The sequence below is a fragment of the Mauremys mutica genome, chromosome 2, assembly GCF_020497125.1.
Source record: "Mauremys mutica isolate MM-2020 ecotype Southern chromosome 2, ASM2049712v1, whole genome shotgun sequence".
NCBI lineage: Eukaryota > Metazoa > Chordata > Testudines > Geoemydidae > Mauremys > Mauremys mutica.
In genome coordinates, this window is record NC_059073.1 from 207,642,069 (window position 1) to 207,665,486 (window position 23,418).

At 44.7% G+C, this 23,418-nt stretch overlaps 1 protein-coding gene across 1 annotated transcript in view; it reads right to left on the bottom strand.

Moving 5' to 3' along the window:
- The window catches only part of ITGA9 (integrin subunit alpha 9), a 293,310-nt gene that overhangs the window by 100,947 nt on the left and 168,945 nt on the right, over positions 1-23,418 (bottom strand). The window contains exon 18 of the mRNA XM_045007714.1: positions 18,510-18,660. Coding sequence (XP_044863649.1) covers positions 18,510-18,660 — 151 coding nt within the window. The remainder of the gene's footprint in view (positions 1-18,509; positions 18,661-23,418) is intronic.

Genomic DNA, 23,418 nt, shown 5'->3' on the forward strand with positions numbered 1-23,418 from the left:
CCACTAAGGGAATTCTGCGCCAAAAAATTAAATGTTCAGTGCACAATATATTAAAATTCTGCATATTTTGTCAAAATAACACAATAGTCATACCATTTTCAATTATTTGCTCACAAATATTTTGAAATCAATTAACAAAATAATTGAAAATGGTGTGATTATATTGTTATTGTGTTTCTGTGTCATTTTGACAATTAAAATATGCAGAACTTTGCAGAACTTTAATTTTTAAAATTTTTCAGTGCAGAATTCTCTCAAGAGTACGCGTGACGCAATTTGGTGTGGGCAGCTCAGTAGGCGATCTGGGTGCAGGGGGGAATCTGCGTGCACAGTGGCTGGGTGCAGGGTTCTGGGTCCAGGGAGAATGGGACTCTGCAATGGGGGGGGGTGAGGTGAAGGTGGTTAAGGCTCAGTAGAGGGGAGTGGGCTTGGTGGGGTGGGGGGTCAGGGTGCAGCTGGTTGGGGTTCAGTGGGGTGTGGGTCCAGGTATGGGGGGCTCCTGATGTGGGGGGTTTGGTGGGGGTGATTCCAGATGTGTGGGTGGGGGGAGGGATCACTGTACAGGGAGCTGCTCCCCCTGTCTGCCCAGCCCCTGTGCAGCTGCCCCCCTCAACCATAGGCCCCTGCCCGCTCAGCCTCACCCACCCCCTGCACCCAGACGCCCCTCCCTCCCCCCGTGGTGCAAAGCTTCCTACAGCAAGGGGAAGTTTCTGGGGCTTGATCTGACTCAGCCCCAGCTGCTCCATGCAGGGGAGGGGGAACTCTGTCTCTCTCCTCCTCCGCACCCCAGCCCTGCTGAGCTGGGGACTAATGTCCATCCCCAGACCCCCCCCCTTTCCCCCCAGTGATTTACCTCTCCCCCTGACTGCCTGGACACTTCTGAGCTGCTGAGTTGCCAGGAGGGGTGAGTGAGCACTGATGTAACTTTTCTTTGCTTCCCCATAGAAATAATTTTCTGCAAGGAAGCAAAGGGATTCTGCGGGGGGGGGACATTTTTCTGCTGAGCCACAGTTGTGCAGATCTTCCCCAGGAGTAACTACTGTACCCCTTTCAGGAGTCTCAAGCCTGAACCCTGTCACCCGGGGCTGAAGCATATAATTTAGCTTTGCGGGGTCCGCTCTGCTGTGGGGCCCCAGGCAAATGCACTGCTTGCTACTGCCTAATGCTGGCCCTGCGCTTGTGAACCCCCTAAAGCCATCCTGTGACCTCCCTGGGGGTCGAGAACCACAGATCTAGATGAGTTGATATACCCCATGGCAGACCTCTGCATACCCCTGGTTGAGAGCCACTGCTCTAAAGACACTGGAACAGTGAAGGGGCAAACTCAAGAAAGACTAAACTCTGGAAAAGTGACATTTAAAAAAAAAATTACATATAAGATAAATGAGTTCCAGCTCCGTGTCCTCTTAAACTGAGTGTAACGGGTCGGACTCACCCCTGCAGCGCCTCCTGCTGGCTGACTCTGGGAATTAGCTCTCTGCAGCGCTGGAGCGCCCTCTGCAGGCTGGTGATCCACCTGTCTTCAGGCCCCCCCACATCCCTCCCTGGACTCGGTGCCCTTTTACAAGGGGTGATGCCACCAGCAGTAACCCCTTTCTCTCTGGGTCTCCCCTCCTTAGGGAACCCTCACCCTCTATCCCCACCTTGCCTCAGTATTTGGCTACTGCCAGTCATTGTCTAGCCCCACACTCTGGGGCAGACTGCAGTATCAGCCTACTCATCACTGGCAAGGAGGGTTTGGACCTGCTGCCTTGGCCTACCCCTGGGCTGCCCTCTGCAACCCCCAGTACCAGTTGCCCTATGCTAGGCCGCAGCCTGGGGCTTTCTAGGCTGGAGCTTCCCTAGCTCCTCTGCCTTTCCCCAGCCCTGCTTCACTCAGGTATCCAGTCTCAAGCTCCTAAGCAGCCAGGCCCATCTCCCTCTAGCAACAGAGAGAGACTGTCTGGGCTTCTAGCTTCCCTGGCCTTCTTATAAGGCCCTTGGCTCAGTTTGGGGCGTGGCCTCACCTGCAGCCACTTCTTCAATCAGCTCAGCCTAGAGCAGCAGCTCTCAAGCCCTGCCAGGCTGCTTTTAAACCCCTCACAGCAGGAGCAGGGTCCACCCTGCTACACTGAGCCTAATCATTTTAACCAAGGAAATCTGCAACTAATTACAGAATGTACAGTATACAGAACCTTAAAACCTCAAGACCTAAGAAATCATAAGTTACTGTAAAATTTTTAAGTTAGAGCACAGACCCCTCTGGAAAAATTTAAATGAAAATTTAAAGAAAAGTCAGCAACCAATCCAAACACATTCTCCAAAAATACAAGTGTTATAGACAGATCTTTAATTAGTAAGCTCCTATAAGAAGACGTTTGAAAACCATGATGCATCCTTTGCTCACAGAAATGTGAAGCTGTAGCTCTTGAATGGTCTACATTGTCTATTAAACTCCATTTTTTTCATACTTTTTCTTACATGGTGTCTAAGTCAATGGCATGCAGCTTCCATATCCTCAGCTAGGCTCTACATGCTTCTGCATACCAAAAGTGGGGTGAAATCAGTAAAGAAAGGGGAAAAAATGAGAGAGAGAGAGATTCCTGTCTCCAACAATGTTATGTTGGAGTCTACACTAGCACTTATGTCAGCAAAACTTTTGTCACTCAGGGTGTGAAAAAACATCCCCCTGGGCAACATGCATTTTGCCAGCATAAGTGTTCATGTGCACAGTGCTATGTCATTGGGACATGCTCTCTCGCCAACATAGCTACCACCATTCCTTGAACTGGTTTTATTATGACAACAGGAGAGCTCTCCCCTGACAACTTAATGTATCAGTGCCGCTGTAAGCTTTTAAGTATAGACATGCCTTTAGACTTCCTGCTTGAAGTGCCCCCTATTCAGGGGTCAACTCACACAGGACCCTGGGCTGGGACCTGGTGGAATGAGAGGCCTTGGTTCCTGGGCCCCTCCTGCCTGAAAGACTAAGGCTCCTGGACCAGAGAAACAAGGAGCCACCACAAAAGTCGTTTTTAAAAATTAAAAGCAGAAAAAATTTCAAAATGACAAATAAAATGCAAGAATCAGTATTAATTTCATAAAGGAATAACAAAGAACATGTTAATTTTCCACTGTGTTTTCATACTGTAAGCTGACCAAATGTACACACAAGAGTGATTCATGAACACTAACAATATGGTATTCAAATTTTATTTAAACACCGCAATTCACCGCTGCTTAATTTTATAAGGAAGATATTAAATACCATAAGCAAATATAGTTGGTATCAGTTCTTACATGTACTGCAAAATAATCTAATAGAAAACCCTGTAACTGAAAAACCTTTTAAAAGATTAGCTGGATGCAGAAAATGTGATAGAAAACAGCCAGAAAAAAGCCCCTAAAGGTAATTTTTAAAGTGTAAAAAATAATATTTAGCTTATAATAGCAATAATTACTTTGGCACAGAGCATTTCCTGGGGATTAATTAATTTTAAGTCAACCTAGAGCCAAATCCCTCCAAGTCAATTATTAATCTCCAGGAAATGCCTTTTAGAGCCACGCTCATTTACTTCAGCTCCTTCATCTACAGAATCCTGAACTCAAGACACGTTAACAGGTTTTGCACAGCAACAATTGAGGATATGGTCAATCCCTAAAACAGTGCAGGGAGAGAGTATAGTATGTAATGAAAACTGCATAAACTAATGGCAATGTTGAAGTCTAAATATATAATCCATTACTTATTGAATTGGTATCTTGAAACAGGTTTGATTTTTTTTAAATAAAAGCTTAGCAGTTCACTTGTAAGGCTTTATTTTTAAGAGGTGCTGCCCTGTTTTATGGAAGAGCTTTGTAGCACAGGCTCTCTTTTCCCGCTGCTAAGTGGAAATTATCCAATTACTGTTCTGCAGATGGTTGTAGTCAAATTCATACACAGGTTTCCTGCACTCCTCCCACAGTAAGGTTGCTCTGCAAAACTTCTATGGACCAGGCATCAGCCTGGTTTAAAACTTCACAGAGCTTGGTTGTTATGGGTCTGTTGACATTACTGAGAGAATGTTGCTTACTCACAACTATCAATTCAGAATCAAGCACTGGAAAAAAACAAACAAACTACCACCCTATTTGAATGGAGTTATGTTTTGAAACTTTCATCTGTAGCTTCACTCCTCCATGCATTATGAAATGTCACAAGAAGTGTTTTCTCGCGCTCTTGCTCTTTTCTGTACTGAAAGAACATTACCGGCCATATGCAGCGTTGTCAGCCTGTCAGAAACCTGTTTTATGTCCGAGACAAGCATACTAAGCTCTGATAACATGAATTTACCTGGATCCTGTTTGAATCCCTTCAGAAGGTGAAAGGTTACTGCAGAGGGATGGGGAAGGAGAGAAAAGAGTTGTGCATTACTTAATTTCCAAGAAAAACAAAGGCACCTTTGAGAGCATTTCATTTTACTCTCAAAGGAAGGGAGAAGAGTGAGTAACACAGAACAGAGAAGGGAGAAAGAAAGAAACATTCTGGGGCCAAGCAGAGTGAAGTTTTTCTCACACTGGCACTAGTCAGGAAGTTCAAGACAGCATCATCAATGCCCTGGTGCACCAGAATAAAACAAAAGGAAAGCAAATCATTTACAGCATTCTGAATAACACTAGCCCCTGCTTTTTCCACTTGCACCTAAAAGTTCACTTTTGCACTCAATATAGGTAACTGGGTGAATGTTAAGGGCTAGTGATATAAAAGAAAACAGACTAGATGATCTGATTTTTCCTTCTCACCTTAAACTCCATGAATTTATATATTTCTGAAAGCTCTTTGCAATATTCAGAACATCTTTACATGGTGCACCCTGGTTCTTCAGCCCTTATGCAGACAAAACGCCCATTGACTTCAGAGTTTTGCTTGCAAAAGGATTGTGGGAGCATGCCCTATGTTAATAAAAAAAAATTAAATGAGTGGGATTCAGTTTTATTTATAGATCCTATTAACACCACAGGAGATATTTGAGCAAGTAGATGAAAGCAAACAATTACCATCAGTTCCTGCCATAGAGCAGTGATATACAATGTGCCACAGGGCAAGCACCACTTAAACAAATATAGGGTTACAATTCTATTGGAATTTCGGTTCAGGATGCCATTTATCTCCTGGCACCATCTTGAGCCGCCTGTCTTAAAAGTGAGCAAAAGAAACTCCTAAGAGAACGGAACTGACCCTTTGGAGCAAAGGCTGATAAACTTCTAGATTCAAGTTACAAGTAAAACAAGCGAAGAACCAACTGCCTGGTGCTATAAAGAATAAGCCCTTGAAAGCTGACTGTTCCTTAATGGCCTCTAGAAAGGTCATTAAGCTGGGTTTAATTTGGTATTTAAACCGCACTCCTAAAAGAGACAGGGGACATGTTTTGTTCCAAAAGGTTTGTCACTCTGAATGCTATTAAATTATTGCTAAACCTCAGTGTTAAAAGCAGTTCCAGCTAAGAGTAGAACCAGGAATTTAAATTGAAGAGTGGGGGGGAGAGATTACTTAAGCATGTTGCAAAATAAATGTATATTTGCTCACAAAAGAAAAAGCTGTAATGATCGTAGTTCATCCTCTTCCTTTCACTTTAACCATTTCTGTGTCTTTACAGGCCTATTATTACATTTGAAGACCCATGAACTGTATAACCTTAAAGCCATCTAAGCCTCCCATACTGAACTTATGCTGTTTACAAAGCACTTAATGAATGGGGTATTGGGAGAAGAGACCTAGAAAAACATTGTTTAATCAGTGCTAGAAGAAGAATTAGAAATGGGAGTAAATTGCTCCCCACAAAGACAGGGCAGAATAATCTGTCCCCTGGAGGATTGACTATGTAAAGACAGCTGTGATCAAGTGTAATGAGCTTATAATACACTGAGAACTACTCTCTTCCGTAGATATGCACTGGATTCAATGTTACATGGCAGCACTGGCCGATGGGAGGAAAACATTTTTCTAAAAGTAATGGGAAAAAATATATATAGGTGAAATTCACCTCTGTGTAGGGGGCCAGTAGATAACTGGGGTTTAAGTAGGGCAGAGGCTAAGTGGAGTTTAAATTTCAGATTAAACTCAGGTATAAAAAGTAACAAATCTTTACACTGGACATTTATTAAATCGTTTTTAAGAGGATACGTAGAATCAGGACTACAGAGAGCTTTTCTAATGGCAGCGATCTACTATTTGTATATATTTTGGGTGAAGTTAACTAAAAATAAGATGTAAACGAGAAGTGGTGATTTAAAAGAAAAGAATTTGCAGAATTAAACCTGGTGGCATAGGTGCCAACTCCGTGGGTGCTCCGGGGCTGGAACACCCACAGAAAAAAAATAATGGGTGCTCAGTGCCCTCCAGCCACCCGCTGATCAGCTGTTTGGCAGGCGGAAGGTGCTGGGGGGGAGGAGGGGAGGGGGGAAGGAAGAGGCGGAACGAGGGCAGGGTGCAATAGGATAGGGGGTGGAGTGGGGGTGGAGCATCACCCAGAAAAAGTGAAAGTCGGTGCTTATGCCTGGTGGTTAGGGTGACCAGACAGCAAATGTGAAAAATCGGGACAGGGAGTGGGGAGTAATAGGCATCCATATAAGAAAGCCCCAAATATCGGGACTGTCCTTATAATATCAGGACATCTGGTCACCCTACTGGTGGCTTAAAGTTTGATAACAAACTGGAGATTTGCATTTGATAACCAACAGTTGTGTCTTTAAGCAATAGATAGTCTACTTTCACTTCAGCCTCTGGCTAACAAGTGTATGATAAATCTGAAGCCCCCAGAACTGTTCTCTGGCTACCGCTAAGGAAAAGGATTTCTCTCTTTCTCTCGCTCCAGATTACTCCCACACTTTCCTTTATCCCAGTCTCCCCTTCTTCTGCCCTCCTCCCTCAAGCATGGGCGCCGACTTATATGGGCTCCTGGGGCTTTAGCCCCAGGAATATTTACAGTCAGGGGCTCTGCTCCACCAATAGTTGGAGCTAGGTTTCGCCCCTTTTAAATCCCAGCCGCGGCTGGGAGTCAGAGGGCTCTGGGCTGCCTGCAAGCGCGGGGAGCCCAGAGCCTTTTAAATCCCAGCCGCGGCCGGGAGTCAGAGGGCTCTGGGCTGCCTGCAGCTGCGGGGAGCCCAGAGCCTTTTAAATCCCAGCCGCAGCCGGGAGTCAGAGGCTCTGGGCTGCCTGCAGCCGCGGGGAGCCCAGAGCCTTTTAAATCCCAGCCGCGGCCGGGAGTCAAAGGGCTCTGGGCTGCCTGCAGCTGCGGGGAGCCCAGAGCCTTTTAAATCCCAGCCGCAGCCGGGAGTCAGAGGCTCTGGGCTGCCTGCAGCCGCGGGGAGCCCAGAGCCTTTTAAATCCCAGCCGCGGCCGGGAATCAGAGGGCTCTGGGCTGCCTGCAGCCGCGGGGAGCCCAGAGCCTTTTAAATCCCAGCCGCGGCCGGGAATCAGAGGGCTCCGGGCTGCCTGCAAGCGCGGGGAGCCCAGCGCCCTTTAAATCTCAGCTGCGGCCGGGAGTCAGAGGGCTCTGCACTGCCCCAGGGGCAGGGAGCCCAGAGCCCTTTGAATCCCAGCCGGGGAGGCGGCTGGGATTTAAAGGGCTCAGGGCTCCCCGCAGCTGCCAGTAGCCCAGAGCCCTTTGAATCCCAGCCCCTGGCCGCTGATTGCCCCCTCCCCAGACCCCTGCCCCTAACTGCCCCTTGGGACCCCAGCCCCTATCTAAGCCTCCCTTCTCCTTGTCCCCAACTGCCCCCTCCTGAGACCCCACCCAACTTCCCCCCAGAACCCCTCTACCTGTCCCCTGATAAACCTCCTGGACTCCCATGCCTATCCAATTGCTGCCTGTCCCCTGACTGCCCCTCCGAACCTCTGCCCCATCCAACCCCCGCTGCTCCTTGTCCCTTGACTGCCCCCCGGAACTCCCTACCCCTTCTCCAACCCCCAAACCGCTTACTGTGCCACTCAGACCAGCGTGTCTGGCTCCGTGCAGCTCCAGACAGTTGCTGCCATGCTCCCCCCATGGAGCCCACAGCCCTCTCCCACCCCCAGCACCTGCCTTCCAGATTTGAACACCTCAAAATTCAGGAGTGCTCAAGCTCGGTTTGGGCAGCTTTTACTTCATTTCTCCCAAATCAGTTTCCCCTGCAAGGTGCCAACTGAAGGTGTTGGAGAACAGAGAGATCGGGTGGCCTCCTAATGCCTGGAAAAGAGACAAAGGCCGGAGGAGGGAGTGTCAGTGCCTGTGCAGACTTCCGGGAAGCGCATGGTGTGGAAGGGGATGCTGGGATGCTTTGGAACAACTCCATACAAAGCCAGTCAGGACTCTGGGGGAGCCTCCTCTCTCGGAGCATACTGTCTCCAGGGCAAGAAGCTTACACCTTCCTGGGTCTGACCTCGGAGCATTCAGCATGCCCTTCCACACCATGCACTTTCCAAAGTGAGTCTGCCCAGGCTGGTCCTGGGGCAACCAGAGGTCCCTGCACCCCAACTCCGCAGTCAGATGTGACTCTCAGCCAGACAGTAAAACAGAAGGTTTATTAGATGATGGGAACACAGTTTAAACAGAGCTTGTTGGTACAGAAAACAGAACCCCTCTGTCAGGTCCATCTTGGGGGGTGGGGAGCCCAGAACCAAGTTCTGGGTCTCTCCCCATTTCCCCAGCCAGCTCCAAACTGACACTCCCTCCTCTGGCCTCTGTGTCTCTTCCGGACAAGGAGGCCACCTGATCTCTTTGTCCCCAACACCTTCAGTTGGCATCTTGCAGGGGAAACTGAGGCACCCACACAGTATTCAGAGAAAATATTAAGAACATTCCCACTTCATCACAACAGGTGCAACAAAATATAATACTGTATATTGAAGTAGGCAAGTGCTTCTGACTTTCCACTTTTAATTGACCCTTGTAATCTTGTGGCACTGACGCGTTGTAGCTTCATTTTATATCGGCTTACAGGGCGGGAGCGGGGAGGCACCACCATTTTGGGCCTCACCAAAAATTATACAAACCTGCCGCCTATGCCCTCAAGAATAGCTCTCATTCCTTGCTTTTGCTGCTCAGAGTTTTTCCCAAACAGCAGCAGGGTGGAATTGACCTGATTCCTGTCAGTTTAACTGCTGCCTATATAGCCATGAAACAGACCAGAGTAAACCTAGGAAATTAACATGAGAACATTTCTACCAATACTGAAATAATTTGATTTACCAATCTCTGCCCCCTTTTTGTGTTCTCATTCCATACACCTGTGAGCAATCAAATTTACTGCCACTAATGCTGATAGAGAGAGAATTTCAGTGTTCACACCAGAAATGTTTGGGCTCTCAGCTAACCAGGGAACAATATCATGTAACTTATCTGACCAATCAGAACTAAAAAACATGGCTTGAATTTAGAATATTCACAATCAGTGTAAAAAAAATCAGAAACCTGTTCACTAAATGAATATGAATAATGAAGAAACTGAGGAAATCATGGCCTTCTTCTGGAAAAAACAGGCTAAATCTCTCAAATAGATGATTCACAATATATTTACTCTGCTCTAGGCCTGAGGCTTGTTAATTTAACTCAGCTGTTGCTTGGGAAACCTATGAGAAGCAACAGAGGCATTAGAAGTGGCTGACTATGGACTCATGGGGTCTGCCTAAAATGAAGAAATGACCCATAGTGGGAAATGATTGTCAGCATTGGGCTTCCCCGACCTCTTCCCCCCACATCTAGTGTTGCAAACAAACAGTTGAGGTGCCTAGATTCCTACCTCTCATTATAAAACACTGAGATCTGGGGGTGCTATGTAAGAATGAAGCATTATTATTACTATTACTACTTTTGAGTGCATTTCCAACACTGCTAGAGAAAGTATGGCATGGTGCCTCCAGATTCTGTCACTCTTACTGTACCATTGTTGAAAACATTTTAATCTTGTCTACATTAGCAGCTAAACATTTTCAACACCAGCTAAGGAATGGTTAGGGAAATGCTTGCTGCTGACAACCATCATCAGCAAATGTCATTCTCCTCTTGTGGACAGATTGAAGGAGCACACTACATCAGTTCACATGAAAGTTAAATTATACAGAAATTGATGGTTCAGTGTTCTGTCCCATACACACACGTGCCAGCAAAAGCTTTCTGATCACCACTGTTAAGGCGATTTTTCAACCTCTGAATAATAACGTTTTCTCTGAAACATAATTAAGAGCACTGGTTAATAAAATATAGATCTTCTAATTCCCTACTTTTAGTTTTATGAAAATGGAAAGTTAGTTTACGATCTGAAGTGACACAGAAAAGGGGTCAAAGAAATTTCTTTGTCAAAAACAGTAACAAATACCATTCTGAATCAAGAGTTGAGATTTTTTTTTAATGAAGACAACAAATTTAATCCTCACACTGAATCATTTTATCAGTTGATGCATTTTAATATAGATGATTTATTCATCAATGTGAAAACATGCTCTCTCACACCCATACACAGCTGTAAAGCTGTCTGGTCTCACGTATCAGAGAGCCAGGGTTCCCGAGTTCTATTCCTTGTTCTACCGCTTACACATTAGGGTAGCTTTGAACAAGCTCTTTAACCCCTCTGGGCCTCAGTTCTCCCAAAATAACTTTCACAGAGGGGTGGTGTGAGGTTTAATGAGTTAATGTGCTTCCACGCACTTGGAGGAAAGACGTTATGGAAATGCATAATATAGCTGATGCAAGGTAGGAAAGTCAGCTGTAGCTAATAAAGGGTTGCAGCAAATTACTTCTCTGTAGGAGAAGGGGGGCTGTAGGAAAGAGAAGAGGAGAAAGATGGATGAAATAGATACTGGGGCGGGAGTGTCAAGTCTTGTGGTCAAGGCACTGGAGTAGGACTCAGAAGATCTGAGTTAAATTCCCACGGTACTGCCATAGATATTATGTGTGACCTTGAGCAAGTCACTTAATCTCTGTGCCTCACTTCCCCATCTATAAAATGGGGATAATCATGCTTCCTTTCACCCACCCTATGTGATGTCCATTTAGATTGTAATTCTTCCAGATGGGAGCTGTCTCTTATTGTACATGTGCACTGCCCAGCACAAGGCAGGCATGGATCTCCGGTGAGGCCTCCAGGTGCCACCGTAATGAAAATGAATAATAAGCGTGAGTCGGTATTCCATTGCACAGGTCTCTCTGGGTGATTACAGCTGTCCTTCACACCTTACTCGGGATTTAGGAGCAAAGACTTCAATCTAGTCCTTAGAGAGTGAACACTTGGGGGCAGGAGAGTTATTTATGAAGGGCCATGCTATGCATCCTTGTGGGACTGTATAAATAACAATATCCTTATGTATAATCTTGAGATCCTAGATAAAAGGTGCTATAAATACATTAGGTATTATCACGAGTGATAATTTCCTATTTTTGAATGGGCTATCGCTAAATGATTGCTTGCCTCTGAAATTTCAGTATAGGTGGGATTGGAAGCTCCAACTATTATTAAGGTTGCCTGCCTTTTCTCATTGTAAGACTCAGTTTTCAGTTGCTTATAACTTAGCCAAACTTTAATTGTTTGGACTGAAATCTTACATGCCAGGTGTCTGCCTCATAGTGTATGCTTGCACAGCAATGTAAGCCCGGGCTTGAGCCTAAGCTCAACACTAATGCCCCTTGCCTCCACATACCAACTGTGCTAACCTAGGGCTCAGACCTAGGGTCTCAGGATGCTGCAGAGCTGAAGGGGTCCAGCCCTACTGTTTTCCTGTGTGCACATGGCTCCAACTTGACTTGGGTCCCGGAAGTCCTCCGGCTGTATCCCGGCAGGGCCGCCCGGGGGGGGGGCAAAGGGGCAATTTGCCCCAGGCCCCGGGCTCCGCAGGGGCCCCCAAGAGAACAGCGGAGGCTCCCGCCTCCGCCCCTCTCCGGGAGCCTTAGCACATCAAGCGGGGTGTCTCCGCCGGGGCCCCTGAGCCCCGCCCCGCTCAGAGCCGCGTGGGGAGGGGGCGGGGCTGCGAGCTCCAGGCTGAGCTCTGCTCCCTCCGCTCGGCGTGGAGCTCCCAGCCCCGCCCCCTCCCCATGCGGCTCTGAGCGGGGCGGGGCTCAGGCCCCGCCGGCCACACGCTGCAGCTGTTCTGCGAGGCGCTGAGGTTCCAGGTGAGGAGGGAGCCGGGGGTAAGAAGCTGGGGCCGGGGGGTGGATAAGGGGCAGGGAGTCCCGGGGACAGTCAGGGCACAGGGAGGGGGCAGAGGCTGGGGGGGTGGTCAGAGGGCAGGGAATGGGGAGGTTGGATTGTGGGTGTTTGGCGGGGGGTGGATAGGGGTTGGGGCAGATAGGGAGCAGGGTTGGGGTCCCAGGGTGGTGGTTGGGGGGGTGGGGATCTGTAGTGGGATGGCTACTCGCTCCTGCCCTTTGGGGCTTTAAAACAGCCCTGGGAAGGGGCTTTAGGCTGGGCTGATTGGGGGAAGTGGCTGCAGCTGGGGCCACGCCCCAAACTGAGCAACAGGCCTTATAAGAAGCCAGGGGAGCCAGAAGAAAAACAGTCTCTCTCTGTATTCAGAAGGAGATGGGCCTGGCTGCAGGGAGCTGAGAGAGAGTACCTGAGTGGAGCAGGGCTGGGGAAAGGCTGAGGAGCTGGGGAGCTCCAGCCTGGAAAGCCCCAGGCTGCAGCCTAGCTATAGGCCAAGAGGTACTGGGGGTTGCAAGGGGCAGCGCAAGGGTAGGCAAAGGCAGCAGGTCCAAACCCCTTTGCCTGTGATGAGTAGGCTGATACTGCAGTCTGCCCCAGGGTGTGGGGCTAGACAATGATTGGCAGTAGCCAATACTGAGGCAAAGTGGGGATAGTGGGGTGGGGGGTTCCCCTGGGAGGGGGAGACCCAGTTGAATGGGCATCGGGGTCCTGGGAGGGACACGGGGGGCCAGTAGCTGGAAGGCGGATCACCAGCCTGCAGAGGGCGCTCCGGACGCTGGACTGAGCTAATTCCCAAGGACAACCAGCAGGAGGCGCCGCAGGGGTGAGTCCGACCTGGTTACAGCGTCTCTGGGGGACGGTGAGGGGACAAGGAGCAGGATGGGTCAGGGATTCTGAGGGAGGCAGTCGGGAGCAGGAAGTGGGTGGGGGTTGGATAGGGGGTAGGGCTAGGCTGTTTGGGAGGCACAGCCTTCCCCACCCTAAAGCTCATTCAGCAGTTTGAGGCTTGCAGAAGAGCCAAGCTGTTAGCTTTTCCATTAGGGCTACCATCCCTTTCACTTCTCAAATGCCAAATTATAGTCTATATGTAATTTCAGTGCCATAGGGAGATTCATGTCAGGGGAGGGTAGCTTCATTTAAAATTAGCCACTGGGGGGAGGGATCACATGAGAAGAGCAATATCCTTCCCAACCCTACCAAGGGAGACCCCCTCCCCTGCATTCCCTGAGGCTTCAGAGGGGTTAATTCAGTGGTTCTCAAACTTTTGTCCTGGTGACCCTTTCACACAGAAAACCTCTGAGTGCGACCCGCCCCTCCTTATAAATTGAAAACACTTTTTTATATATTTAACAGTATTATAAATGCTGGAGGCAAAGCGGGGTTTGAGGTGGAGGCTGACAGCTCACGACCCCCAGTAATAACCTCGTGACCCCCTGAGGGGTCCTGACCTCCAGTTTGAGAACCCCTTTATTAATTTAATTTTAGCACCCTGTGTCCATTCACATGCATGTGCTATTTTGAGCATTTCAGTTTGGACAACATAGGCTCATCCCAGATTCTGGAACAAGCTCAAATGCTCAGTTCATGGAGTATGTACAATAAGCTATACTAAAGACAAACCCACAGTAACCGTCTCCAGTTTGTGAGGGACCACATGGAGCCAGTCTCTAGGAAACAGATAAATACATGGAGATTAAGTCCATTAATGGCTGTTAGCCAGGATGGGTAAGGAATGGTGTCCCTAGCCTCTGTTTCTCAGAGAGTGGAGATGGATGGCAGGAGCGAGATCACTTGATCATTACCTGATAGGTTCACTCCCTCTGGGGCACTTGGCATTGGCCATTGTCAGTAGACAGGATACTGGGCAGGATGGCCTTTGGTTTGACCCAGTATGGCTGTTCTTATGTTCTAACCTAAATGAACCCAAAGTTATGGAGACAGATATGAGTCAAGGAAGCCAGCAGAGTATCAGAAACCTGGAAAAATCTCTGCCTGGATGGGCTCAGGTGTTTGGTTACAAGCTGAGGTGGTTCAAAAGTTTTGGATTTTTTTTTAAGCAGAATTTTTTTATTGTTTCTTTAAACAATCAAACACAGCAAGCAGCAAATATTTGGCCACACACTTCTGAAACCTCAAACCATGTTCAGGTTTTGGCAGACTAATTTCAGCTTTTCAATTAAAAAAAACCACAACAAATTTTGAAGGAAACAAATTGTCCGTGATTTTTTTTCTGCTTTTTAAAAACCCTTAGTTTTCGATCCAGAAAAAGTTTTGATGGAAAATATTTGTCCAACCCTTTTAATACGCTTTAGTGCCTTTTAGCACTAGCTGATGCTGAGAACCAGTGATACCTTGTAAAGAAGTTTTCTCAAAACTGGGTTTGTGCCAAAATGCAGAAGGCTTATTTTTCCCAGGGGCGCCCGTGGGGGGGAGCAAGTGGGGCAATTTGCCGTGGACCCCGCAAGGGCCCCCAGGAGAATATAGCATTGCAATTTTTTTATAGAAGGGGCCCCCAAAATTTCTTTGCCCCAGGCCCCCTGAATTCTCTGGGCGGCCCTGTATCCCGGAGCTCCTGACAGAGGAGCCGTTCTGCAGGCAGCCAGCACAGTGACTGGAAGCACCGTTACTGCCTAGCCAAATGCACTTCCCCTTCATGCTCCGGCCCCTCGCTGCTGTGTAGAGCTTGCACAGAGCAGGGAGCAAACCTGACAGGTGTGAGGGCAGCTCCCACTTGCCAGCATGTTGGGGATCATCCATCCTCTGGCCGTGCTGAGCAGGGAGCTCTACCGTTCCCCTTTCCTACAGGGCAGCTGCTTCTTCCTGCTCTACTCTCTGTCCCTTGCTCCTGGGCTCCCCTGCCCTCCCTGGGGCTGTGTGTGCAGAGGCACCCGGGCAGAGTGATGGCGGTGAGTGGGAGCCAGCCCCCAAATTCCCCCCTGCCTCCCAGGGATCCCTTATCCTTGCATCCTGGGCTGCTGCAGGGGCGGAGATAAGGGATCCCTGGGGATGCATTTCACCAGAGGCAGCTGGGCTGGTGGTGGTGGGGGGGTGTTCCTCTGAAACCTGCATTTTATGTCAAACTTCAAAACAGACAAAAATAAATAAAAAGCCAACCAACCAAAAACACCTTCATTGAACCTTCCAGTTTAAAAATTCAGAATTGCAAAGTTTCATTTTAATAGTTTGACAGCCCTGGAGACTGATGTCCTAATTATCCTCAGAACAGGTGCACATGGGCAATGTCCTGCCAACGTAACTCAGCCTAGAGGTGGTGAGCCCAGGTCCCAGGTTAGATGGCTGAACCCTTTTGGCTGAAATTTTCCTACAATAGTCAGTTTGAGACAGATAACTAGAATGAAAAATTTCAGCCCAAATGGTTAAAATTCAGCACAGCTATAAGCAACTAAAACCAAGGTTTTATCATGAGAAGGATCAGACAACCTTAACAGGGAGTGATATAGAGATGAATTTTAAAGAGTGTGTGTGTGTGTGTGTGTGTGTATAATATCTGTTGTTAGCAGTTATATAATATCTATGCAACTTTATATTTTTATTTTATTTGTTTTGCATACTGTGACTACAGTCTATGTTTGAACATTTTCCATATTTTAAAACAAGTGTGCGTCAAGTGATCAGCAATGCTGACAATCAGTGTTGAGTCTGTTTAATAATGATGAGAAGCAACGGGTTCGAGATGCAGTAAAATAATAAGTAAGTGTACAGGCTTGAAAAGCCAACCCCTTATAGTAGCCTCTGCCTAATGTGTCTCCCAATTAAAAGGACCGACTGTCAGAAGCTATGGAAAGAAAACTTTGGGCTTTCATCCACGGCACGGAGGACAACTGGCTGTAGAGCAAAAAGGAAAAAACAGACAGGGGACTAAATGAGGTCTTTTCAATATCAGTCAGTGTACCCTTTTTCACACCATGAGAAACAACAGTAGCTCTGCCAAGTAATGTCACTGTCTTGGTTCATGCACATGGTTTTTTTCTTCCACAAGAAAAAAAGGCAGCAACAATAACACATTTGTTTAAGTAAATGTTACTTTAATAATTACGGTGTTAGGCCAACATTTTCCTTAAGCCATAATCTTAGGCATTCTGTCTCAATGTCCCTTATACACCAATTTTGTTTTGTCTAAGAAGATGGCTTTTTTAAAATCTCAAACTATTGTCCCCTCACTTGTAGTTATAACCACCATATGTAAGTTCATTGTATTTAAATCTATGAGGCATTACTCTGGAGATACATTGAAAACACACCGGAGAGACACTTAACAGTACATCAAGAAGAATATCAGAGGCAGATTATTAAAGCCCATCGTGCTAGCCATGTTTTTTTTATCCTAAAATTCCCCTCTGCTGAGAAAGAATATCATGTAGTTGGTCCCTCTCCACTTGGGTGATATTCATTAAACCGCAGTTGTTGCTAAAAGTTTCTGTGCAACAATAGACTCTTTCACTCAAAAACGGCTCCACTAGGGGGATTCTTGTGAGTCATCATTTTTATTTGGTATTTTATGTCTGGATTTTTGCCTGGGCAATTTTCAACCAGGAACAAAATATGTATTTTTTAAAAAGTATTACAATGTGTACTGAGTATAGATGTCAGAAGATGGGAGTGGACCACGGAATTTGTGATTAAGAATATTTCAGACAAATTATATCCACAGAGGTGAGTGAGTAAGTAACACTGGTACTGATGCAATTTCTGCACAGCTATAATCCAGTTCCCATCTGGATAAACTATGAGGCCAAAGGCAGAGTATTTTATCCTAATGAGAGAGCTGAGTGAAAGAGACTGCTGTAGAGTAAAACTGCACAACAGCACTCCTGTCACTCTATCATTTTTAAATGAGACTCTACAAAGTGGTTAGTTGTTGAGAGAGAGAGAGAGAGAAACACAAACTGCAGGCGCATCAAAAAAGAGCAGAGGTTACACTGCAAGCAGTATAGCAAAGGGATTTTGAAAATGTAAAACTATACGCTCACTTGATCTGTGGGGCACATTTTCTTAACAATTGCTAATTTATATTAGAAAGATTCACTAAAGAATGAGAGAAACCTTAAAGCAATCTCTCATTTGCTTCCAGAAACTGCTTCCTCACATCTACCTCCGGACTGTGTTAGACACAGGTGCAAGCTAGAGCATCGATGGCAACAGAGTATCGTCTTTAGCTTGTTCCCAGACAGTACTTGCCAAAAGGAACAAATGAGGTGCCTCTAGTGGTCTAATTATTTCATGTGTAAAAGACATTCAACCCTAGCTACAGAACAAAACTATATAACTGTTCAAAGCACATATATTGAGTCCTAGTCCTGTTCCCACTGAAGTCAATGGAAACACTCTAATGGCAGACAGGACAATCCCTAGAAAGCTACATGTAAAATTCCCGTTAACATCACAGTGTGTATTGGCAACTGTCATTTCTGTTTGTTTAGTCAAAGAGCTACAGCATCCATGTAATGTACATTGTCTGACACGGAGCAATACAGAACTATTGCTCTGAAGTTTGTAAAAGTACCTGAAAATGGGCTATAATGCTCAAAACTGAAGGCTAAGAGAATTACTGTCCATCAGAAGTGTTTCCCCACCTCCCCACCCTAGAGTGGAATTTTCCTTATAACCAAAAACTATCCATCTTTAAAATATATGGGAGAAATCCTGGCCCCGTGACTTCAATGGGGCCAGGATTTTACCCATATATTTTTGCCCCACCTGTGCTGTAGCTTTTAACTTCTCTGTGTTAGCTCAGCGTGATGTGACCAACAAGCAATAGCAGAGCTTTAGCAAAGAGGGAACAATTGGGAAAGCCATTTGAGATAAAAGTAAATGATAAAAATTCCCCTTATATTTTACAGTGTCTGCTCTTCACAATTTCTTTAACACGTGTTACTGCCATTCAGAACCATCTCTGGCACATCTCTATGTTAAAAGATGATTTAAATTAATATTTTTAAAGAACTTAGTTCCTACATCAGATTATGCCCATGAGAAAAAGGCATAAATCTAAACATGAAGAAATCAAAGCTCAGACTCGTTTTGTTTTTCAATCCCATACATTCTACTGTGAATTCTAAAACAACCAACCTCTTTCCAAACATCCACCTTTCTTTTTCATTCCCATAGCCATCTCAGCACCAGCAACACATCAGTCCAATATGATGTGTAGAAATACAAAATCCATCAACACCACCAATTAAACTCACAAATCAAATAGCTTAAGTAAAGACCTAAGATAAGTGGGTATAACCTCATGGAGTTCCTTGGAGATGTGGCTATTTAACAGTGGGTCTCAATTTGTCCCCAGATCCATTAGGTATGTTAGCAGTAATATTATGAAGCCTGTTCTCAGGGAGATTGTCCTTTCTTACCTTTTGCCACATTTTGATAAAGAAGAGCTCCCTGGAAAAGTTGAAGAACACGTTGGTATCATAGGCATCATCCCCAATGTTAGAGATGGAGATATTAAGTGAAATGTTCTTTACTGCTCCCAATGCCAGATAGGGGGTTTTGTCATCAACACTGTAATCAGAAGTGAGAACACAAGTTAGTGCCTTGCGACTCGCTCACTTTCTTCCTTCCACCTTCAATTGTTTTAGATCAAAATCAATATTAAAATGCGTATCACACATGAGATGTGTACATAATGGTACCAGCATAGTAATGTCTGAATTCTAACCCTGGCGCTGACATTGGCTATCTTGCTGGCCCTAGGCAAGTCACTTAACCCCTTTTTGTAAAATTGAGATTTATTTTAACCTACTGTATCATGACAGAGCTATTGTGAGGATTAGATAGATATGGCCTATACAGTGGTTTGACAATAAAGTGCTATAGAGAGGCTAAGTATTGTTATAGTAATATTCAAAGATAAATGCTCTTCTGTTTTGTTTCCTAAAAATGGAAAGTTATTTTAACATAATAGTAACTTTCTGAAAATCCTCTTACTTTGAGCTTCTCTGCTGAAAAGGACAAAAACAAAGAGGGCTAGTCAACATCTAGAAATCAACTATATGCTGAAAAGGAATGTTAAGACGTTATAACCATCCACTAAACAATAATTAGATTGGAAGTTCTTTGGGGCGGGGATTATCTTTTGGGTCTGTGTTTGTGAAAGAATGAGCAGGATGTGGGGCTCCTAGGTGATAACACAATGCAAATACATACATACCAATTTATTTTAAATCTGTCTTTCCAAACACACTTGTAATACATCTATCTCATATTATTTTCTCTCTCTCTCTCACACACACACACACACACACACACACACACACACACACACACACACACACACCCTACCTCTCACTAGGTATTTGCAGTACATTTAGGCATTCTGGCTAGTCTAGAACCAGAAAAGTTCCTAAATAAGCATAAGATAAAGTGTTAATAGACCCAAAAACATAGTACTAGGAGTTAAATGGAGATAATTGAGTGAAGTAAAAGGTTGTATGTTGAATGTAAGTTAGAAAATAAACAAACAGAGATAAAGCAGCCTAAACATCACCAATCTGGATTTGATCATTATTATAAAAGGAATCCATTTCCACTTAGCCCTGTTCTACTCTTAAAATGTAGGTCAACATAGCTACATGGCTCAGGGGTATGAAACATCCACACCACTGAGTAATGTAGCTAGGCTGGTTTAACCCCCACCATAGAGACAGCTAAGTCAACCGAAGAATGCTTCCGTCAACCTAGCTGTTGTTGCTGGGGAGGTAGTGTGCCTACAGCGACAGAAAAACCCCTTCCATCAGCACAGGCTGTCACACTACAGGATTATGCCTTTGTAGCTACAGTGCTGTAGCTATGCTGCTATAGTCCCCGTAGTGTAGCCATATCTTTAGTTACCATGGAAAAGATGGAGGATGTCACTGGGAAGGAGTTGTGTGGTGGCTCAGAAAAGACCCTTCTACTGGCACGTCAGGGGAAAGCGACAGTAAGGAATTTCAGAGGAGGTGTAAGCAGCAAAGTCAAAAACATCCTTTAATAACCATTAATTTAACATGAACCCACACCATGGCAGGTATCACCAACGCCCGCAGCAGAGCACACACACACACACACACGGTATCATCGGGAAGTTGGCCGTCTGACCAAGCAGCGTTTCAACACTGAAAATAGTTTAAATGAAAGGAACTCCTATGGAGTCTACTAGGATTTCTACCAAGGAACCACTGTGCCTGGGACTTATATGGGTCTTATGTTTGCACGTTCTGCTTTACTCAATCCCAACTCAGAATGAAACCCTCGAAAACTACTAATTTACATGAGTGGGCTTATCTAATGCAATTTTGCATCTTCACTTCTGACTTTAACCCACCTCCGTTTAAGAGTCCAATCCTTTCAATGTACTACACAGAGCCCACACGCTGACCTCAAGTTGATTTCCACAGACAACGAGCTTATAGGAACAGTATCTCCTGGTAAATGGTACTGAAGTGGTAATACAAGCTAACACGAGAGAAGACTCTCGATGCTTCACACATCTGCAGCTAAAGAAGATTCTAGACTCTAGTATCCATAATTATATCACAAGTTCCCCAAAAGTTACCCCAGTAAATTTGGGGTAAAATATTCTAGATACCATCTTTAAAGTTGATCCTTGTGAATTCATCATTGTAAATTCTGTAGGACTTTTCCACAAAATAAAGGGATATGTCTAGTGCATTTATCTTCTTAGCCCATTTTATTTATAATCTTTATTTGCTCACCACATTCTAAAATTAAGGCCCATATTTCAAATGACAGCTTCTCACTGTTTCGGTACAAACCGCAAAAACTGTACCTGCATTGTTATGGCTGCAGTTAATTACAGGCACAAATGCCACCACTGAGATGGCTAAGTAACAGATTTGCAGGTACATAACCTTCTAAATGGTATGATTTGCTCTCACAATTATGGATGCAAACAAATGAAGGCGCAATTTTTGCAAAATTGCATTCACATAGAAGGGAGCCTGGCTGGGACCCCACTAAAAATTTGAATCTAAAATGTCAAAACAATTAGAGTCAAATCTTGCAATTTTTACTTCAATAAAACTCCCATGGAAGTCAATGGGACTTCTGCCCAAGTAGGCACTGAATTCAAGAGGCCAAATGCTGCAATCTTAAACATTTACGATTGAAAAGCAAACACATTCTCCTACCAAGACATAAATGGCAAACTACTAGGATCATCTAGTAATTACAAGTACACAGAAAAAAAATAAAACATCATTAATGTGAATTATTTCCCAGTAAGTTCAAAATCACAGTATTTGCATACACTTAAAAAACTAGATTAACAGCTTGCAGGCTAAGATCCTTTAGTAAAATCTAGATGTATCTGTTGCTTTAGCAAGTGATGAAAACTAACAAAGGATTCATCAAGTGAAGGACATGGTAGCTGCAATGCTCTCTAATCATTAATGTCTAGAAGTTGCCATTATTTGAGAGGGAGAATGGGTAGGCCTGACTCCGTATCCTATCAACAACTTACTTTTATTTCCGCTCATGCAAACAATAGGAAAAAAAATCCTCTGATTTTGTAGCATTTACAGATTAAACCCAGTCACGATCAAAGAATGCAGTCATTTAATACTGAATAGTAGAACAGTTGTTCAGAATGATTATTGAATAAAAAATTAAAGACACGGGCAGTAACAATAAATAAGTACTGCAGGTCAGTATAATGTTACTACTTTCCACGGTGCCATTATCTGTTACAGTGAGTTATATCTGAAGGAAGGCATTTGTGGCAATTTTAAATTAGCCACAAATCTTTTACAATATATTCCTCCATAGAAGAGGAAAACCTGATTTTTAAGAGAGCACTAATTGATCACTGATTACAGCACCAACATCAAATTCACAGACTTACTGAACTTTGTGAAAACTCCCGTGGTTCGAAGCTGACAGGAATTCAGATCTTCATCAGAAATGCAACAGAAGATTGTGTTTAAGTCTCATTTTAAGAGACTAGTTTCCTGAATCATTAAATCTGAGTACATCTGGAATGAATCAGGTACACTTTCAGCAAGAAATGGATTAAGAAAAAGAATCTGTCTATTGGCAGGGGAGCTCCCAAGCCCTGTTTACTGCTCTGGGGCATGATGTCATTGAGCATGGAATGCCTGCTGTGATGTATGAACTGTACTACCAATATGATGCCATCCTTCTCTAGCATCTGCTGAACATTAAACAGGCTAGCTGCCGAGTCAAAATATGTCAGTAAAGCTGTGTTGTCACCCTATGGAAACAAGAAAACAAACGAAGCCATTCTTCATTACGACAAGCTAAGACAAACAATCTAAGGAACAAAAATTAAACAGCCTTTGTTTTATTTTTCATTAAATGAAAAATTTTAAAGTGGCTAATCTTTTTCCCCAGATACGTGGATCAAGTTAAGGCAGATCAAATAAAAATAAGAAAGCATAGATCTAAACCTAAAAATCAGGGAGCAATCGCTAAGCAAATTTTAAAACAATAGAATAGAATAGAATTATGCAACACAGTATGTATAAGTGGAGAGCTAGGTGAAAGTTGTGTAAAAGACTATATAGCAATAGGCATATTATATATGCACCCACACACACATGTATGCACAATAAATATATAATTATGTCAGTTTCTGTATAGGAAAAGGGAGTGGGCCTGATACTCAGAGGTGCTGAATACCTGTAGACCCACTGATTTACAGAGGATGGGATGTGTGATGTCAACCCTTCAGAAAAAATCAGGCTCCAAACTTTTTCTAGGGTTCAGGTTTAGATTAATTAACTAAAACTTTCCCCTGACTCTTAATTCATTGGCTCTAGCACAAAGTATAAAAAGGAAATATTTTCCTTTTCCCCCCTAAAGTTATTGACAAAAGGAAACAAGTCTAAAATGTCAGGACATGACAGGTGCCTCTTTTAACCTGCTCTCATCTTCTGTCCCAGTCCCTGATCCCCTTTGCATTGCCTTCACACAGGTATGCTGCAGTCATCTGGGAAAGAAAGACTGGAAGGGATAGAGCTACCAGAAAAGATCTACAACTTTCATTCCCACATGCCCCAAGATGATGGTGCTTTAGTTACTGTGCACCTGGGGAGCCATAATCTACATTCCAAAAAAGGTAAGCCTGGACTCATCCCCCCAATTTCCTTTAGTAGTCAGTAAAAAACACATATTGTACTTAACCTCCCCAACCTTTGCAGATTACTCACAAGGCAGGGAAGGAATGGAACAGGACTTTCTCCTACCCTATTGGTCTGGGTTACCATTTCCCCCTTTGATATTCCAAGTCTTATATCCCTC